Below are 15,902 nucleotides of genomic sequence, written 5' to 3'. Positions count from 1 at the left end.
TGGCATGGCAGCAGACAACGTACTAATTATTGTTACTCTCCTACAATTTTGTTTCAAAATTTTATGTAAATGTTTTTCATTTTTTCTTTAAAATTAAAAAAGAAAAGTCTAGAAGTCAAAATAGAGTATTTCCTGTGATCTTCTGTTAGGTACCGTCGTGTAGTAACCCCTATAAATAGCCTGAAAATTTCAAGAGTTTATATGCATCAACTTTACTTTGAGCCCCCATTTTTTTTTTTTTTTGTATTTCTTCTGAAGCTTTAATCTGTGTAAAACTTGTCTTTTAATTAGAAGAAAAATGTCTGTAAAGGAGTAGCACAGCTGAATATAATTTGGAGTTTGAATGGTGCTGAAAAAATATTTTTTATTCTATGTCAGTTTGAAAAGAAAATGGTTTTGACGTTGGCAAAGTGAGGAATTTTTTGTAATTCTACTTGAATCACATTGTGAAAATCCACTTAGAATTTTCCCTCAGTTCCCAAAATATCACCACATATTCTGTGAGCCATTGGCAAAATGGTTCCAGTTTATAAAGGCATTCTTACTACATTGAGATTCTGGATGACTTTTTCTTTAAATAAATTTGAAACCAAAAGTGACATCTACTGTACTGAATATCTTTAATGGTATGGTTTAAATTTGTAGCTTGAAATTCCTAAGTTCAAAGAACATTTATCTATAGCTTGATTTTTATGCTTGAAATTTCCTATGCTTCACAGCAGTTTGTAAAATATTAGGAGGACAACCCTTCCTTCTAACATTCCTGGCAATTTTCCTTATACTTCACTAAAATATATAGACACTTTTAATGAAAAATCAAAATTGTATACCTTTTTATTGTCTTTTTAATTATGTCTCATTATCATGTACATATTGTTATGCTTATACATGTATACTTTCAATGAAAATTTTGAAATATGAATATACAAAAAGAGTAAATTCAATTTTATTATAGTTATTTGAAAGAATTATTTTACTGAAACTAAACCACAATGCTGAGTTTAAAACTAATAATGGGCACAAAGTTGTGCCTACATTTTAATACATATTTCTGTTATATTATTAATATTAGTGCACTGGTAAACTACCTGCATAAAAATGTTTATGTAATTTAAAATATTGTCAGAGACTTTGTGTTGAAAGTTTTTAACAAGTGCAAAACTCATTTGTAATCAAATTTTTGGTACAGCAGTGTTTAAATATAAATTTTAAAGTACAGTAAAAATAGTTACAGATAAATTAGAAGGTAAAAATCTTCTGAGTGATCTCTTTATTGGAGTGAACTTCTAATATAAAGTCTTGGAGAATCAGAATTATTATCACAATTAATATTATCACAATTAATTATTATCACAATTAATAAGAATATATTTTGACGCACATCTGAATAAACAGAAATATATAAATTTATTTGTAAAAATGCATACTTTTGCATATAAGTAATAAGAAACATTTTGTTCATATTATAAAAATATGAAATTGCTTACAAGTTAATATTCTATTTAAATGATGTCTCATTATATATTTCTTTACTGTTGGTATTTTATAAATTTACAAGACTTTGACATTTATTTCTTTTTTCTCAAATTTGAGGAAAATTAATTTACAATTTCTCTTCTTTTTGAATCTCTATAAGCATTGTTCATGTTTATCTTGTTCCGTATGCTGCAACATAGTGAACTACACGTGTGAAATTTCAAGAGAAATTAAATAAATTTCATACATATTTTTACACACCATATAAAACAAATATTCTACATACAGAATGAACACAAAATCATTTGTGAATTTGAAAGGATAATTAGTTATTCTTCTGATCATTTGAATAATATAAGGAATCCAATCACAATCAGTTAAAATGAGATGAGGTCATACCTCGCTTCACAAACGCTTCTGTTCCTGAACTATTGGGTTCCCAAGTGGAAGTCTTTGGTAAAATTTTGCTTCTGTTCTTGAAGTCCACATTGGGGGAAGAACCACCCAGATGGTCACTCCACAGAGACAAGGATGCAATTCCCTAAACTGTGGAATGAATTAAATTTTTCATACATACTGTCATATACACTAAACTCTACCACATAAAACTGAATGATCTTTCTTCAAAAGAAAAAGCAATCAGTATTTTCTGATTTTACTTTCTTTTCCTTGTTTCTTGATGGATTTCCCTCATTGCTTTCTGTCTGCGGGTCATTTTTGAGGCTTTATGATTTGGTATTTAGGAGCTAAATTATGTTTAAACATCAATCTTTTAAATAGAAGCAATACTCATAATCAAGATTGTTGCAATTACTTCTGCGCAAATGTTATCAGTAAAGAGGGACAAAGGAAATAAATCGTATGAGGAATTGATTGTACCCATGCCTGTTGATATATTAAGGAGTATAATTCTGATTTTTATAACGTTAAAAAAATCGGATGGGTTGAGGAAGTGTTCAATATTTGATCTAACCTAAGAAAAGCCAACTGCAGTGAAAGATGAATGGTAAAATATCTAGGATAGAGATTATACATATATATCATTTACTGTACATTTTTTCAAATTTTTGGAGAAATTAAAATGTTTATAGTCAAAACTTTGCAAGACAAAAGAAAAGGACAATAGTGTGCCTGTAAATTTTTGATTAAAGAACTTATAACACAATATATATTTGTATGAATTTTAATATGGCTACACTTCTTAAATCCTCTCTCTCTTTCTCTCTCTTTCTCTCTGCTCCTTTGCTTATTTTTTTTTTCCCATAAAGCTTCATTCTGACTTAGACAAAGGAGAGGGCACCGTTAAATACACCCTCTCGGGAGATGGTGCCGGCACAGTTTTTACCATTGATGAAACCACAGGGGACATTCATGCCATAAGGAGCCTGGACAGAGAAGAGAAACCTTTCTACACGCTTCGTGCTCAGGCTGTGGACATAGAAACCAAGAAGCCCTTGGAACCTGAATCAGAATTTATCATCAAAGTGCAAGATATTAATGATAATGAGCCAAAGTTTTTGGATGGCCCTTACGTTGCAAGCGTTCCCGAGATGTCTCCTGTCGGTGAGTAGGCAAATGAAAATTCTGTCAGCTGCTATGAGAATTTTCCAGCATTTAGCGTTTTCAGATGGACATAACTATCTTATTTGTAATCAAAATGATTATTCTTAAATGGAAAACATATCAATATTTTTCAAACTCTTAATTTATTTGAATTCATCTGGACTAGTAGATTGCATTTATCTTTTAAGTGTAAATTTTATTTCCATTGAAGAAGTTGCTACAGAATTAAAGTCTGTACAGTATCAAAGATAACTGCTGCATAGCATCAAAAAATACTAATATTGAGCTCAAGTAAAGTTACCAGATATGTATTCCATCTGACCTTGAGTGCTCTCTAGCATTGTTTTGCATTTTGTAAATACCAATAGAGATTCCAGAAGTCTAGACTGATACCATTGGGCGTGTAAGCAAGCCTTCCTTAGTAGTCAGCCCATCAAAACACAAAGCAAATACTGTTCTGAAGTCAGAAAAAATATACAGTTATACTATGATGATATCATTCTTAATAATTTACATGTATCAAATGTTGATATTTGAATAATCTTAAATGTAGTGAGTCTTTTAATATATACTATCAGATTTAATAAGTTAATTGATCCAACTTTAAACAATTTTGATTTATAATTCTTTTTCTTTAGTCATTATCATCCATCTCTTTTATTTCAAAATAGCCTCTGTTTCCTATCACATTTGGAAGATGAAGTCTTTACTTACACATGGTTAAAATCACTAACTTCCGTGTGAACCACTGCTACTGTTTCCTAAAACTGGCATTTCTCAGGGTGCTTCTCTACTCTTACAACTGTTCAGGACAGGTGAAGTTTGCACATCCAGGGGGAAACAGGTTAGTGGCTGAACAAGTTGTCATTTAAATTCACTGCAAACACATTGCAATTGTATATGTGACTTTATAGGTCAAAGGCCATACTCATCCACTGATCTAAGAAGTTAGCTGAAAGTAGTTCACTCGGATTCAAGTTTTAATGTGTATATTTAGTACTGCAAATCTCATACCTTCTGATACATTTTTGAGTTGCTTGTTATATGCAGCCATTTCTGGAGATTTAGAAGTGCAATTGGGAAGAACCTTATCTGATTAGAAAGTAATTCTAAAAAATGGGAGAAGATATTTTTAAACTTTGATTTTATAAGGACAAAAAAGTAAAAGACATACAATTTGAGGGAAAGACATTTACATAGGCAGTAATATTTAGCGTGTAATCTTACCCAGCGATTACTAGGTGTAAATTAGAAATATCAACATCAATGTAGGACCCTGAGTAATTCTTTAATACTAATACAGTATCTCTAAATCAAACACACATATTTCTTTCCATTCTATACTAGAGAATTCCGTCTTAATAGATAAACAATCAGGATTTTCATTGTGTTTTTGGATAAAAGTTATGAGTACAGATCTAAAGCCCTTATATAAGAAGCTTAGAGGTAATGATCAAAGAAATCAACCTAGAACATCAAGAAAAAGACAAGTAAGTGAAAAACCATATGGTCCCACTTTTTGCAATAGTAGGGTAGGGCATGATTTATTATCCTACAAGGACATAGCTGTTTAAAATACAATGTTATATGCCATCACTGGAAGTTCTTCTTGGTTATTCAAGAGACACTAATAAATATTTAATTCAATGTTCAATGTAGTTCTCTTTAACATTTTCGGTAACGCAAGAGTATTTTCTTTTGAATCTGAAACCACATAGTACGCTGTGAATTAGCCTAGGTATTCTCAGAGTGTATTTGCATAATGTGCTCTTTTCAAGTGAATCCAAAGAGTTATAAATACCTGCTTTGAATTAAATGTTAAAAGTAAAATATCTACTATATATTACTTTTGCCTTTCCTCACAAGTGTACTCATATTTACATAAAACGCTGGGAAGCCAGCTAGAAATATGGCACCTGTTATTTGTGCTTTTCCTTTACCAACCTAACACTACCAACAGCTGCTGTTTGTCCACAGGTTGTACTCACTGTGTTTTCCTGGAGAATTTTAACTTCTTCACAAGTACACCTTCTTACCAGATGGCAATGGTCCACTGCTCCAAACTAAGAAAAGATTATAAATTTTATTAAATCTTTCTCTTCATTCTTTTGCATCATTTTCTTGGAATATTAAAATGCTTTTTCCTCAAGACATAATTTACTTTGGCATGCTATATCGACAGTCCAGATATTATAGAAATACGTTCATTTTCTCTTGTAGGTTTCTTTGTTGGAGACATTCTCTATGCATTATTTTTCTTTCTCCAATTATTTTTTTGGTCCAGTTTTCAATAAAAAGGAAGGACCAATCAATTTAGAATTACATATAGAGAAGTAGTTCATTATATATTATAAAACAGAAGATGAAATAATATTTAAATGAAGTATCTTATTCAACCATCAATTTAGGAAGTATGGATTATCCACTGAAAATATACTTCAAATGGATATTAAAGTCCAAATTCCGTGAAACATACATGTAAAAACAAGTCCTGGTGATAAGCAGAGTGAGTTGGGATTTCAGAGGAACATTAATATTTAAGGTTGCAACAAAATGTAATGCATTTAATTCCCTGATATGAAGAAAAGTCTAGGGAATCTATGAATTGTTTAAGAGAAAGGTCACTCTGTTACTAACTTCTGCTTCATCCAGTGTGCTATGGAAGTAATATTCAGAGATAAAGTGCTTTTACTTTGACCTAAGGAAATTACTTAATGATCCAGATATTCCCCAACTCAAATCTAGTCCCTGGAGGCAATTTTGGACTTTATGGATGTGGTCTTAATTCTTTAAGATCACTACAGTTACAGTGAAATACAGTAATGTGCCCTCTTTAATATCTGATGATTATGCATCAGTAGAGTACGTAGTGTGAGTTACTTTTCTTGGAGTGCTGACAGGTTTCAAGAGTTTAAATCCATATTCACACTTGTATTACCTCCCTCTGCCTCAGCTAAGTAATTTTTAAGACAACTGATTGGATGATTTATAACCATGTCTCTATGAAATGTTTAAGTATTTTGCAACAGTGAATCAAGAGCGGTGATTTATATAGTAAGACTTATAATCTCCTAAGCAGCAGTAAGGTGCCAGATGATCTAAATAGATATTAGTTTTCTCATTTTACTTAGCTATTATATGTACTTGTATGTTGTTTTTTTCTGTTTGAATTTTACATAAAAAATTAATAACTCCCCTCTATAAGAAACGAAAATGACTCTCGGTTTCTTTACAAAATATTAATCACAGTCAAATACACTATTTGTTCTATGTTAACTGCTAGAACATCCTTAAAAATTTAATTTTAGGTTTCAATCTCAGATGATCTTGTTAAGAGCTTGAAATTCATTGTAATTGGATTATATCACATTATGTTATATCATATTTTGAGCATCAGTGGTCCATGATTAGAACAAAAGCTGAGGAAAAGTTATCTCGTATTCACACCATAATAAAAAGTTCATTATAAGATTAAATAAAGATCCACTTAAAGAGAATTAGGTTAGTGACTTAATAAGAACAATAGGCAAGTTCTCCCTTGTTTTTTTTTTTTTTTCTCCAAATTCTATTCTGTTTTACGAATGATTTGGAAAGAAATGCTAATATGAAACTTTTGGTGAGACTTTTATTAGAGGTTATTTAATACAAAATGTTTTCTACATGGTTTAACTGAAATAATACTTCTCTAGGCAGAACATATTGAAGATTTGAACAATACAGTAATTTACTGTATTACTTGTATAACTTAGAAACATATATGAGTGCTCAAACATGCTTATTTTTTGAAGTCACATAGTTAAAAAATCCAAAGAACAATAAAATACGAACATCTTCTCATCCCATGAGCCACCCATAACGACAAAGTAGTTCAGGTACTGCAGTAAAAATAGGTAAACTGCACTTCGCTCCTGCCTGTATCTCATTAGCAGCCTTTGTCAGGGACTCAGGAGGTTGCCTCTTTTCTGCACATGATATTCTTCTTGTGCAACCAACATACAATCCTTAAACACAGGGATTTATATTGTAATCCTTTCATTGCATTCCAGCTTCTTTGAAAGTCTTCATATGGCCTTTAAAAAATTCAAGTTCAAAATCACAAAATTGTATGTTGGGCATCTTCAGTTCCTTTCAGTATGGAACAGTCCTTTACATCTCCGTCACCTTAATACTTCCGAAATTTTCTAGCTAATTATTGTTTAAACTACCCTTTGTTTTAGGTTTATATGGTTCCTCACACGTGAGTTAAGGAAATACATTTTTGTCATATTTGTCACAGAAACAATAATACATAGTTTTTATTTTTCATTGTTAAACTATCAGGTAGAACATTATTTTGCTCTAATCCATTACTAATAATACTCATTTTGTTTCTTGGTGAAGAATGTGTACTAGTTATTTGTTGTTGCCTAACACATTAACCAAAATATACATAGAGTAATAAGAATTTATTATACCATAGGAGTGTGAGCGTCCAGGAGTCTTCTAGCAGGATATTAAATTTCTTAAAAGGTTTCAGTAAAGTTGCCAGAACAGTTTGAAGCCTGGTCTGAACTCTTGTTTGGGACTCTTCCATGCTTCCTCATGTGATTATTAGTAGTTTACAGACTGCTGCTGCATGGATCTCATAGGACTGTATTACAACACAGCAGCTGGGTTCCCCATGTGTGAACGTGAGCGACACAATGGAGAGAGAGAGAGAGAGAGAGAGAGAGAGAGAGAGAGAGAGAGAGAGAGAGAGAGAGAGACAGAGAGACAGAGAGAGACAGAGAGACAGAGAGAGACAGAGACAGAGAGAAACAGACAGAGAGAGACAGACAGACAGAGAGAGACAGACAGACGCAGAGAGGGATTCAGAGAGAGACAGACAGACACAGAGAGATTCAAAGAGGCCAATTACTTGCTATGCACAAGAAGAACAGTGGGCAGGTAAGCTTGAGGTGACTTCCAGAGACATTTCTGTTGAAAAAGGGAGATAATGTCTTGTAGGAAGGAGTCACTGCTCATTACAACTCTAAAATCCAGGTAGTGGATGTGGGGAGCCAGATTATAGTCCATGATCTGGTGTAGCTCTCCGTGAATCTAAGGTTCCTTTAAGGCACAGGTTTCACCTTCTAAGCCAGCTGTCTCTTGCTATGAAATGTAGTGCATATCCACAGTATATGCATGTGTAACTTGTTTAGAGATCAGAGCTTAAAAGTTTTATTACCACTTCCAAGTTGTTTGGATTGTACAATGTATTTTTTTTTCTAATTTTGCTTTGATTTCCTTTCTTGCAAATGAGGAATAACAATGATACTTTCTTCTTATGGTTATTGGAAGTCGCAGAGAGAGAATGTATGCATACCACTTAACCCAATTCCTGGCAGAATGCAGTCCCTAACTGGAGAAGGGCTGTGACAATTTTCCTGATCACTCTCAGGAAACAAGCCAGAGAAGCCTACACTACAAAGGATCCATCTAATTATCTCCTTCCCTTTTCTCATCTAGAAGCTCAATATTCACAGTGATCCTTTAAACAAATGAAAGCAAGTTTCTTTAAAAACCAATTAGATCTTCTATCCCTATTTACATTCCCTTTGGTGCAGAGGAATCTTTTACCTTAATGTGTGGAGACAAGTTGTTGATTTGTAAGAAACACCAATTATCAGGTTACACTTTTGCTTCACAAACTTCTGAGTGAGTTTCACACATTGAATGGAATTGAAGGGGGCCGATGATACCTCCATGATCCCTCCTGTGTCAGCGGTGAAGTGTCCGTATCACACAGATTGCCAGAACTATTTTCAGGGCCAGAGGATGTTATGGCTGTTTTCGGAGAACATTTTATTCTTCCGTTTCATTCCTATGTTTTTATTAGTGCTGCAAATGCAAAGGTAATGCTATTGACAGTTTTTGTGAGGCCTTGAGAGAAGCATATGAATTGTTTTAGTGGACCCACAATGTGTCCCTGAACATAAAGTATGCTGCACTGATAGTTGCTTTAGCTGCCACTGATCAGCAATAAATGTTAAAAATTAACAAGAAGTTTCTATTTTTCCCTAAACTGCCAAGTGACTCTAAGCATTAAATATATTTTAGCAGGACTTGCTTCTCAGCCACAGAGTGGTTGAAAACATTAAACATATTTTCAAAGTGTTATTCCTTCCCCAGCCTCCAAGCGGTTATAAACATTAAATATGTTTTATAAAAACTGCTTGGCCAGCTACTGGCAAGATGGCTATGAACACTATGAACATCATTTTTCTTTTAAGCTGCCTTCCAGCTGTGGGACTGTTTTTCCTTATTTGCTCTACTTAATTTATATTTTGTACACAAAAGCAGGCAAGAGGCTACCTTGGCTCAATTGTCTATTGCTTTATGATTAGTAATTGCAGCAGGGCAGTTGTACTTACATAAAAACGTTCTAGAGACAGGAGGTTGCTGAGGATCAGTTGATACTACTGGATATTCTACTTGGGTGTCTAATCTATTTTCAAAATTGTTTTTATCTGTTTTTCTTGTGTAATGTGTTCAAGTATAAAGATGGGCATGCGCGAACATTAGCACTAAGAAAATAATGCTACATAACTAGGCTTTGATAGATTATACACATCAATCAAGATGAAGATACACTATGAAATGAGGGTACCCAAAAAAGGCCAAATGGAAGACTACTAAGTTAATGAGATCGTTAACCTGAACATGATGAACAGTTTGAAATTCATGTCTGAAAGTCATTTTGTGTGATGCTTACACACAAGTCAAAGACGATGAAGATGATGTCACTACATAAATGTCTACCCAGAAGTGAATGCTGGAAATCCCTTCATTTTAACCAAATTCACATGAAATTAATTATATCATGTGAAACAGTGGGAAAATGAATTAGCTGTATCATGCAGGTACAGAATTTCTCTTGAAACCAAATTATCAGTATCCACTAAGTCTGATTTCTGCAGGATCCAATTTCCCTGTAAATTGTGTAATATTATTTCCTATTACATGCTTTATTGTTGAACAGCTCAATAGATTTAAATACTAATCAAATACCTATGTGACAGGCAAGGTTCTTATGTAAAAAAAAAATATAAGTTTAAAAGACAAAAATCTCTAGTCCAAGGAAGCTTTTATTCCAAACATCCAAGACAGAGGCACCAAAATATGATCTTTGGTCAAATCCAACACAAATCTGTTTTTACTGCATCATGGTTACACTTACTGAATTGTGTTGATTTTGATTTACCCTTACATTACACTGTCTTACAAAGAATAAAAGTTATACTCTCTGATCTTTTTCAGAAAACTATTGATCCATTATATAATGTACCGGGTGTCAGACAGGAGAATAATGTATGATAAAGATTTCAAAGCAGAAGTATGAAAAAGTGTATTCCCTAGCTTCTGATTTTATTACTTTAAATTCAGTTTCTTGGTCAGAAATGGAAATAGTGTAAACCTGGATAGATTTCCCATTATCTTACTTTTTGAAGTAGAAATACATAGCAATGAAAGTAGAGGAGAGAGAGAGAGAGAGAGAGAGAGAGAGAGAGAGAGAGAGAGAGAGAGAGAGACACAGAGAGAGACAGACAGAGAGAGACAGAAATGAGGGGATAAATTACACAGACAGACATAAAGTGTTTAGAAGTCTTCTAGTAGCAATGTGTAACATGAAATCAGATATTCCCTTTTAGTCCCAGCTGAAAACTTGTTTATGCTTTATTATACTCCTGTGTGCTTTCTTTACATGATAAGGGTTCATGATAAAGTTTTACTTTGCTGGTGTGTTTTTATAACTCTTTTACAAAAATAGTTCTCATATCGCTGTAACTTTATTTTTCAAATTAAGGGTAAAATATTAACCATACTAATAAGGTTGAAAGAGCCAATTTCAACATTGGCCAGCAACCTTCCTTCTCCAACTGCTTTCTGAGGAATTTCAAGTCAATAACCACATTAAGATGTAAATAGAAGAAAATGAGTAACTACTGAAAATACATCTTTACAAATGTCATAAGCATTAATACTTTGTACCAAAATAAGTATTACAGAAAACATCTTTAAGAAGTAAGATTATGGGGATTTTTTTTATCAAGATTGACATTATTTCTTCTTCTAACCAAGATACTAAAATTGGAAAATTAAAAAAAAAAAAAAAAAAAGATCACGGGTGGTCCTGGGATTGGAGGAGCCCACCAAGAAGCCCAGTAGCCAGTCTTTCTGGTAAGCCACAAAGCCATGCAGGGCACAGGAAGAGCAAATTCACATAGTACCTCCTAGTCGCATGTGAGCTGAGCATCAATACCCCTCCCCACCCCGACTCCAAACAACTGGCTGGTTTGGAGGACAGGCTAAGTCCATAGCAGCTGAGGTACAAAAAGAACTGAGCACTTGGATTGTGTGACCGATATTGTCTGATTGATCTTGCAGTGGTCTGAGCATCTGTTGGAAGGATGACAGCATGCAGTATAACAAATATGGGGGACGTCCTTCTGTCTTGTCTTTGAAATCCAATACATTTCTCACTGTTTTGCTTGGTTCCAATTAATTGTTTTGCTTTATTCAATGTTCTGTTTTGATTGGTTTTATTCTGTTCTGTTTTGGTTTAATTTTGCTTTATCTGATGGAATGGACAGCTACTGTGAAGATAACAAGATATACGGTGGTAGCCATAGTTCTTTTTTGCATTATCCTGCTTTGAAGTTCTGTACCAATTTCACTGCTTTGTTTTGATTTGGTTTGTTCTGTTTTGTTTTGTGGGATTTTATTGTTTTCACAATAAACATATTAAAAAAAAACAAACAAAAAATCACAGGCTAGCATTTTGCAAATTATTCACAAAAGTGAATTTTGATATGTGGTACAGTTTATTTTATTCGTAAAGTCTTTAGAAGAAAACAAATGTGTCATACATGTAAATAAAAGTATCTACTATGTGAATTCTGCTTCTGAAGAAAGCAAACTGATAATTTTATAAAATGCTTTGATGGCTGCAAAGTAACAAATTTTCTTTTAGCTACTACACAGCTGAAATGAAGTAACAAAGCAATTGGTGGCCATCTTAATCGTTTCATTTCATGACTTTATCAGCTCTGTTTAACCTTTGCTTAATCACATATATGCTATTTGACACGGAAGCAATTCACACTAAAAACAGTAGTATATCAATTTTTATTTCTTTTTCTGTGCATGTGAAAATTGGAATCCAAACCAAAATGACTCTGCTAGGTAAACACTCCAACACTAAATTATACACCCAGATTATTGTTATCACAAGAATATAGTAGAAAATTTAATATATGGATAGAAACCACACATTTATTTTGCTATATTTTTGTCAAAATTTAAATACCATTTCTAAACTTGCAACTTTTACTGAAATAAAATTTTTCTAAATAACATTAGGTGCTTATTGAGAGAGAGATCAAATAAACAATTCATTCTTATGCTTATGTTTATATTTCAATTGTTAAATACATTAATGTACTCAAACTCAAAGTATCATTATTCGCATTGTTACTCATCAGTAAGAATAGATAATCAAAAAGCTATTAATGTCACTTATTTTTACTGTCTCAATTTCATTTCTTTTGTTGAAAAGTGATCTCATATAGACCTAAGATACCAGATAATGAAGAATGTTGGGTTATGATAATGCATAATTCACTGCCTAATAGGTTGTAGCCTTATACAAGTCATTATTAAATTATGTTTAAGATTTATTTTGCTCTTGAGCTTGTTTTATGTATCCCCCAAGCCTTACCAGATTCACGTGTTCAATCATGAAGAATAAAGTCTGTGTTATATTGATTTCTCATCTAGTAGAAACAGATGAAGATAATGGGAGAGTTATTACGGTTCTGTAGTTCCGGAATTTTTTCTTATAATTCAAATATTATTTTATAAATTGCAAAAGAACGAAGAACTGTTAACATTATTCTGTAGGTGCAGACATTTGTTTCCCTTGAGGCAATCTGGGAAGACTCTAATGAAGAACTACTAAGATAAACAAGCACAAGGCTAAGAGTACTGTCCTAACTCTGCTGCGAAAGACTTATGTAAATTCTAGGTAGGAGAATGATGTCAGGAAAATAAAATGCACCTTATGAATCCAAAAGTTCTGGTTTTCAAACTGACCTAGTGGGCTCAGGATATAGGAGTGTTTGGGAAAGTATTTTTTTGTAACATTTAACAAGGAAATAGTATTAATCACTAAAATATTCTTCTAAGAATTGAAAGAGAAAATATTTGGAAAGAAAAAGCAATAAACTTTGAAAAGGTTTAAATATACATTATATTCTTTTGCTTCTTTCAGTAGATTCTTGCTTCTGGGATTTTAGATTTGGAAAAGGTGTATTGATTTTTCTGTTCTATGCCTATCTTTATGATTTTTGTAATAAATCACTCAGATATTTCTAGAAATATCACTCAAAACTCATATTTACTTTGAAACTTTTCGTCAAAGTTTGATTTGTTTGCAAATGCTTCATTGGTTGACAAATATGATCCTGGTCATCTTTCCAGCAGATAGGGCAAGGTGGTCACTGTTTCTAAAATCGTGAAAAAGTAAGTTCGTGAACTGAGGTACCACTGTACCTAGGAAGACATTAAATCATCACTGATATGTATAGATGCAGTCCCTAAAGAATCAGAATGAAAAGGAGCAAAAATTAATTCCAACACTTTCCATTGTTGAAGAAAAATCAATGTAGATTTTTTTTCAAGAAAACCACCAAAAAAAAGGAAAACAACAAATGATAAAAAACAACTGTTTACATTATAATAGAATATTGAAACATACTTTTATTTTAAGACAAGAATGTAATACCAAGGAAAGGAATGGTAACAACCCCTACCTCCCAAAAATGTAAACACTGTGTGAATAGTTCAATTGCAGAGTATTCACGACCACATCCAAGGTTCAATGTAAAGTGTAATGACTTACATCTAGATGTCTCCTGAAAGCCTCTTAGGTGGGGCTTTTGAGAGTGAGTGTGTCACGACTTGTGATACTAGATCATGAGCGTAATGCTGGATTACTTTACTGATTTGTTCTCATTGTGGATGATGGACTTAGTGAAGAGGAAAAAAAATCTGCCTTGTATGTTGCTGGAAACACTAAATGGGCATTTAGCATGGTTGGAAGTAAATGGAAGAAAGAAAGGAGGCTGAGTTGCTTCCTGCCGCCCATGCCATGGACTGTTTCTCCTCTGCCAAACCCCGCTGCCTTGCTGGATTGTTTTGGAACCAGATAGTTGTGGACTGAAATTTCCAAAGATTTTGCACTAAATAAACCTGTTCTGCTTTCAATTGTTTTTCTTCATTCTTTATATTCCTTAAGAATATTGCAAGATTCAGGTTAAAAGTAACTTCACAAAATACTGAAAATTCCTTATTTTGTAATAGCAAAGGTGATACATGAGCAGAACAAATTTTAAAAATGCTTTAGTCTTGAGATTACTGGTTTGTGCAGACACACAAACTCCCATAGTGGATCTGTGCTAGACTATTAGACTATATGATTATCTTACTCTGAAAGTATAGCAGTTGACTTCTCCATGTTTACCTACATTTCTCTTGTTGAACTTCTTAGAACAAGGTTGTCCTGAGTTTGATTTATTTCTTATTGACCCTAAGACAGTAAAAATAAACATTCATATTGTTAGTAATCATTAGGATATAGCTAATACTGTAATACTCTTACCCTCTTGGATCCTTTTTATGCCTCAGATTTTATAACTCATCAAAATTCTATAAGCCACCCATGACTTTAAAATGTACAACAGCTAGCATATTTAAAAATTCAGTAGGAATTAATTCATTACCTGAGAATGAATTCCCAGATTACTCATGTATGTAACCAGTATTATGTACTGGGACACTTGTCTCTTTCTAATTAATTTTCTTTTGAAACTTACTTTGAAACTTCATATGAAGCCATCTTGGTATTTGATTAAGATAATCTTGTCTACCTTAAAAAATGGGCAAGTCACTTGGCATTTTAAGTCCCTATTTTCTTATTTGTAAAGTGGGGGTGTCCAGTTGAGTGGCATGTGGATTAATTAATTAATGTACAAAATATAACAGGTGTAGTTCAGTGATAAAGTATTGGTGTAGCATATTGAGGTCCATGTTTTGATCCCTAGATGGAAAAAAAAATACTATCACTGTAAATGAAATTATTAAGTTTGTAGCTGTCTCAGCAATATTATCCACTACTGAAATTCCTTGATAGAATTTCCCAAGGGAATGTATGACATAACCGCTTTGCTCAATAACGTGTATTACATTGGGGAACTTCTGGGGCATTTATTTCTCCCAAACATATGAGACTCTGTCACTCACAAACTGTTGCTCTATGCCTTCGAAATTTTTGCTATTCTCCTGTTGATTTTACATTTAATGGAGGATAAATTACTTGTTCATAATCATAATCAAATATTACCTAGAGAAATAAAGCTTCTGAGACAATTCAATACACAATTCAATTAATAACTGATTTTTATCTCTTTGAAATATGCATCAGTTTTCCTCTAGTCTTAAAATCCCCCTTGTTTTACAATAAAAATGCAGACAGATGCTCCGACAGGTAAAAGCCACACAAAGCATTTCAGAGTGAAGCCTGGCTTCTGAATATTAACATGTTGGCATACATTTTCTTAAAGAACACTTGATTTACAAAGCTACATTATGTTAGTACCTAAAGCAAGTCACATACTTCTTTCACCAATGCTGTAAGCTAGATATGATACTACTTTATAATAATGAATAACATTAATTTAGATATAAGAAGTTCAGACAAACAAATGCACAGAACTGTGAGGGGATGTGATTGGTAGGCACAAAAAACATATTCACAGGCATAGAAACAATATGTAGCATCTAAT

At 32.9% G+C, this 15,902-nt stretch overlaps 1 protein-coding gene across 5 annotated transcripts in view; it reads left to right on the top strand.

Moving 5' to 3' along the window:
* Window positions 1-15,902, top strand: part of Cdh12 (cadherin 12) — a 949,967-nt gene that overhangs the window by 740,079 nt on the left and 193,986 nt on the right. For 4 of the 5 annotated variants that reach the window (XM_063258014.1, XM_063258013.1, XM_063258016.1 and 1 more), the window contains one exon: window positions 2,745-3,039. The exons of the other annotated variant lie outside the window; for it this stretch is intronic. In XM_063258014.1, the coding sequence (XP_063114084.1) occupies window positions 2,745-3,039 (295 nt within the window). The remainder of the gene's footprint in view (window positions 1-2,744; window positions 3,040-15,902) is intronic. 5 annotated transcript variants of the gene reach the window in all.

Source organism: Cavia porcellus, unplaced genomic scaffold (assembly GCF_034190915.1).
Source record: "Cavia porcellus strain 051 isolate PalLab524CR breed Dunkin Hartley unplaced genomic scaffold, mCavPor4.1 scaffold_11, whole genome shotgun sequence".
NCBI classification, from domain to species: domain Eukaryota; kingdom Metazoa; phylum Chordata; class Mammalia; order Rodentia; family Caviidae; genus Cavia; species Cavia porcellus.
The sequence above is the reverse complement of the archived record's forward strand: the minus strand, read 5'-3'. Positions and strand labels throughout refer to the sequence as shown.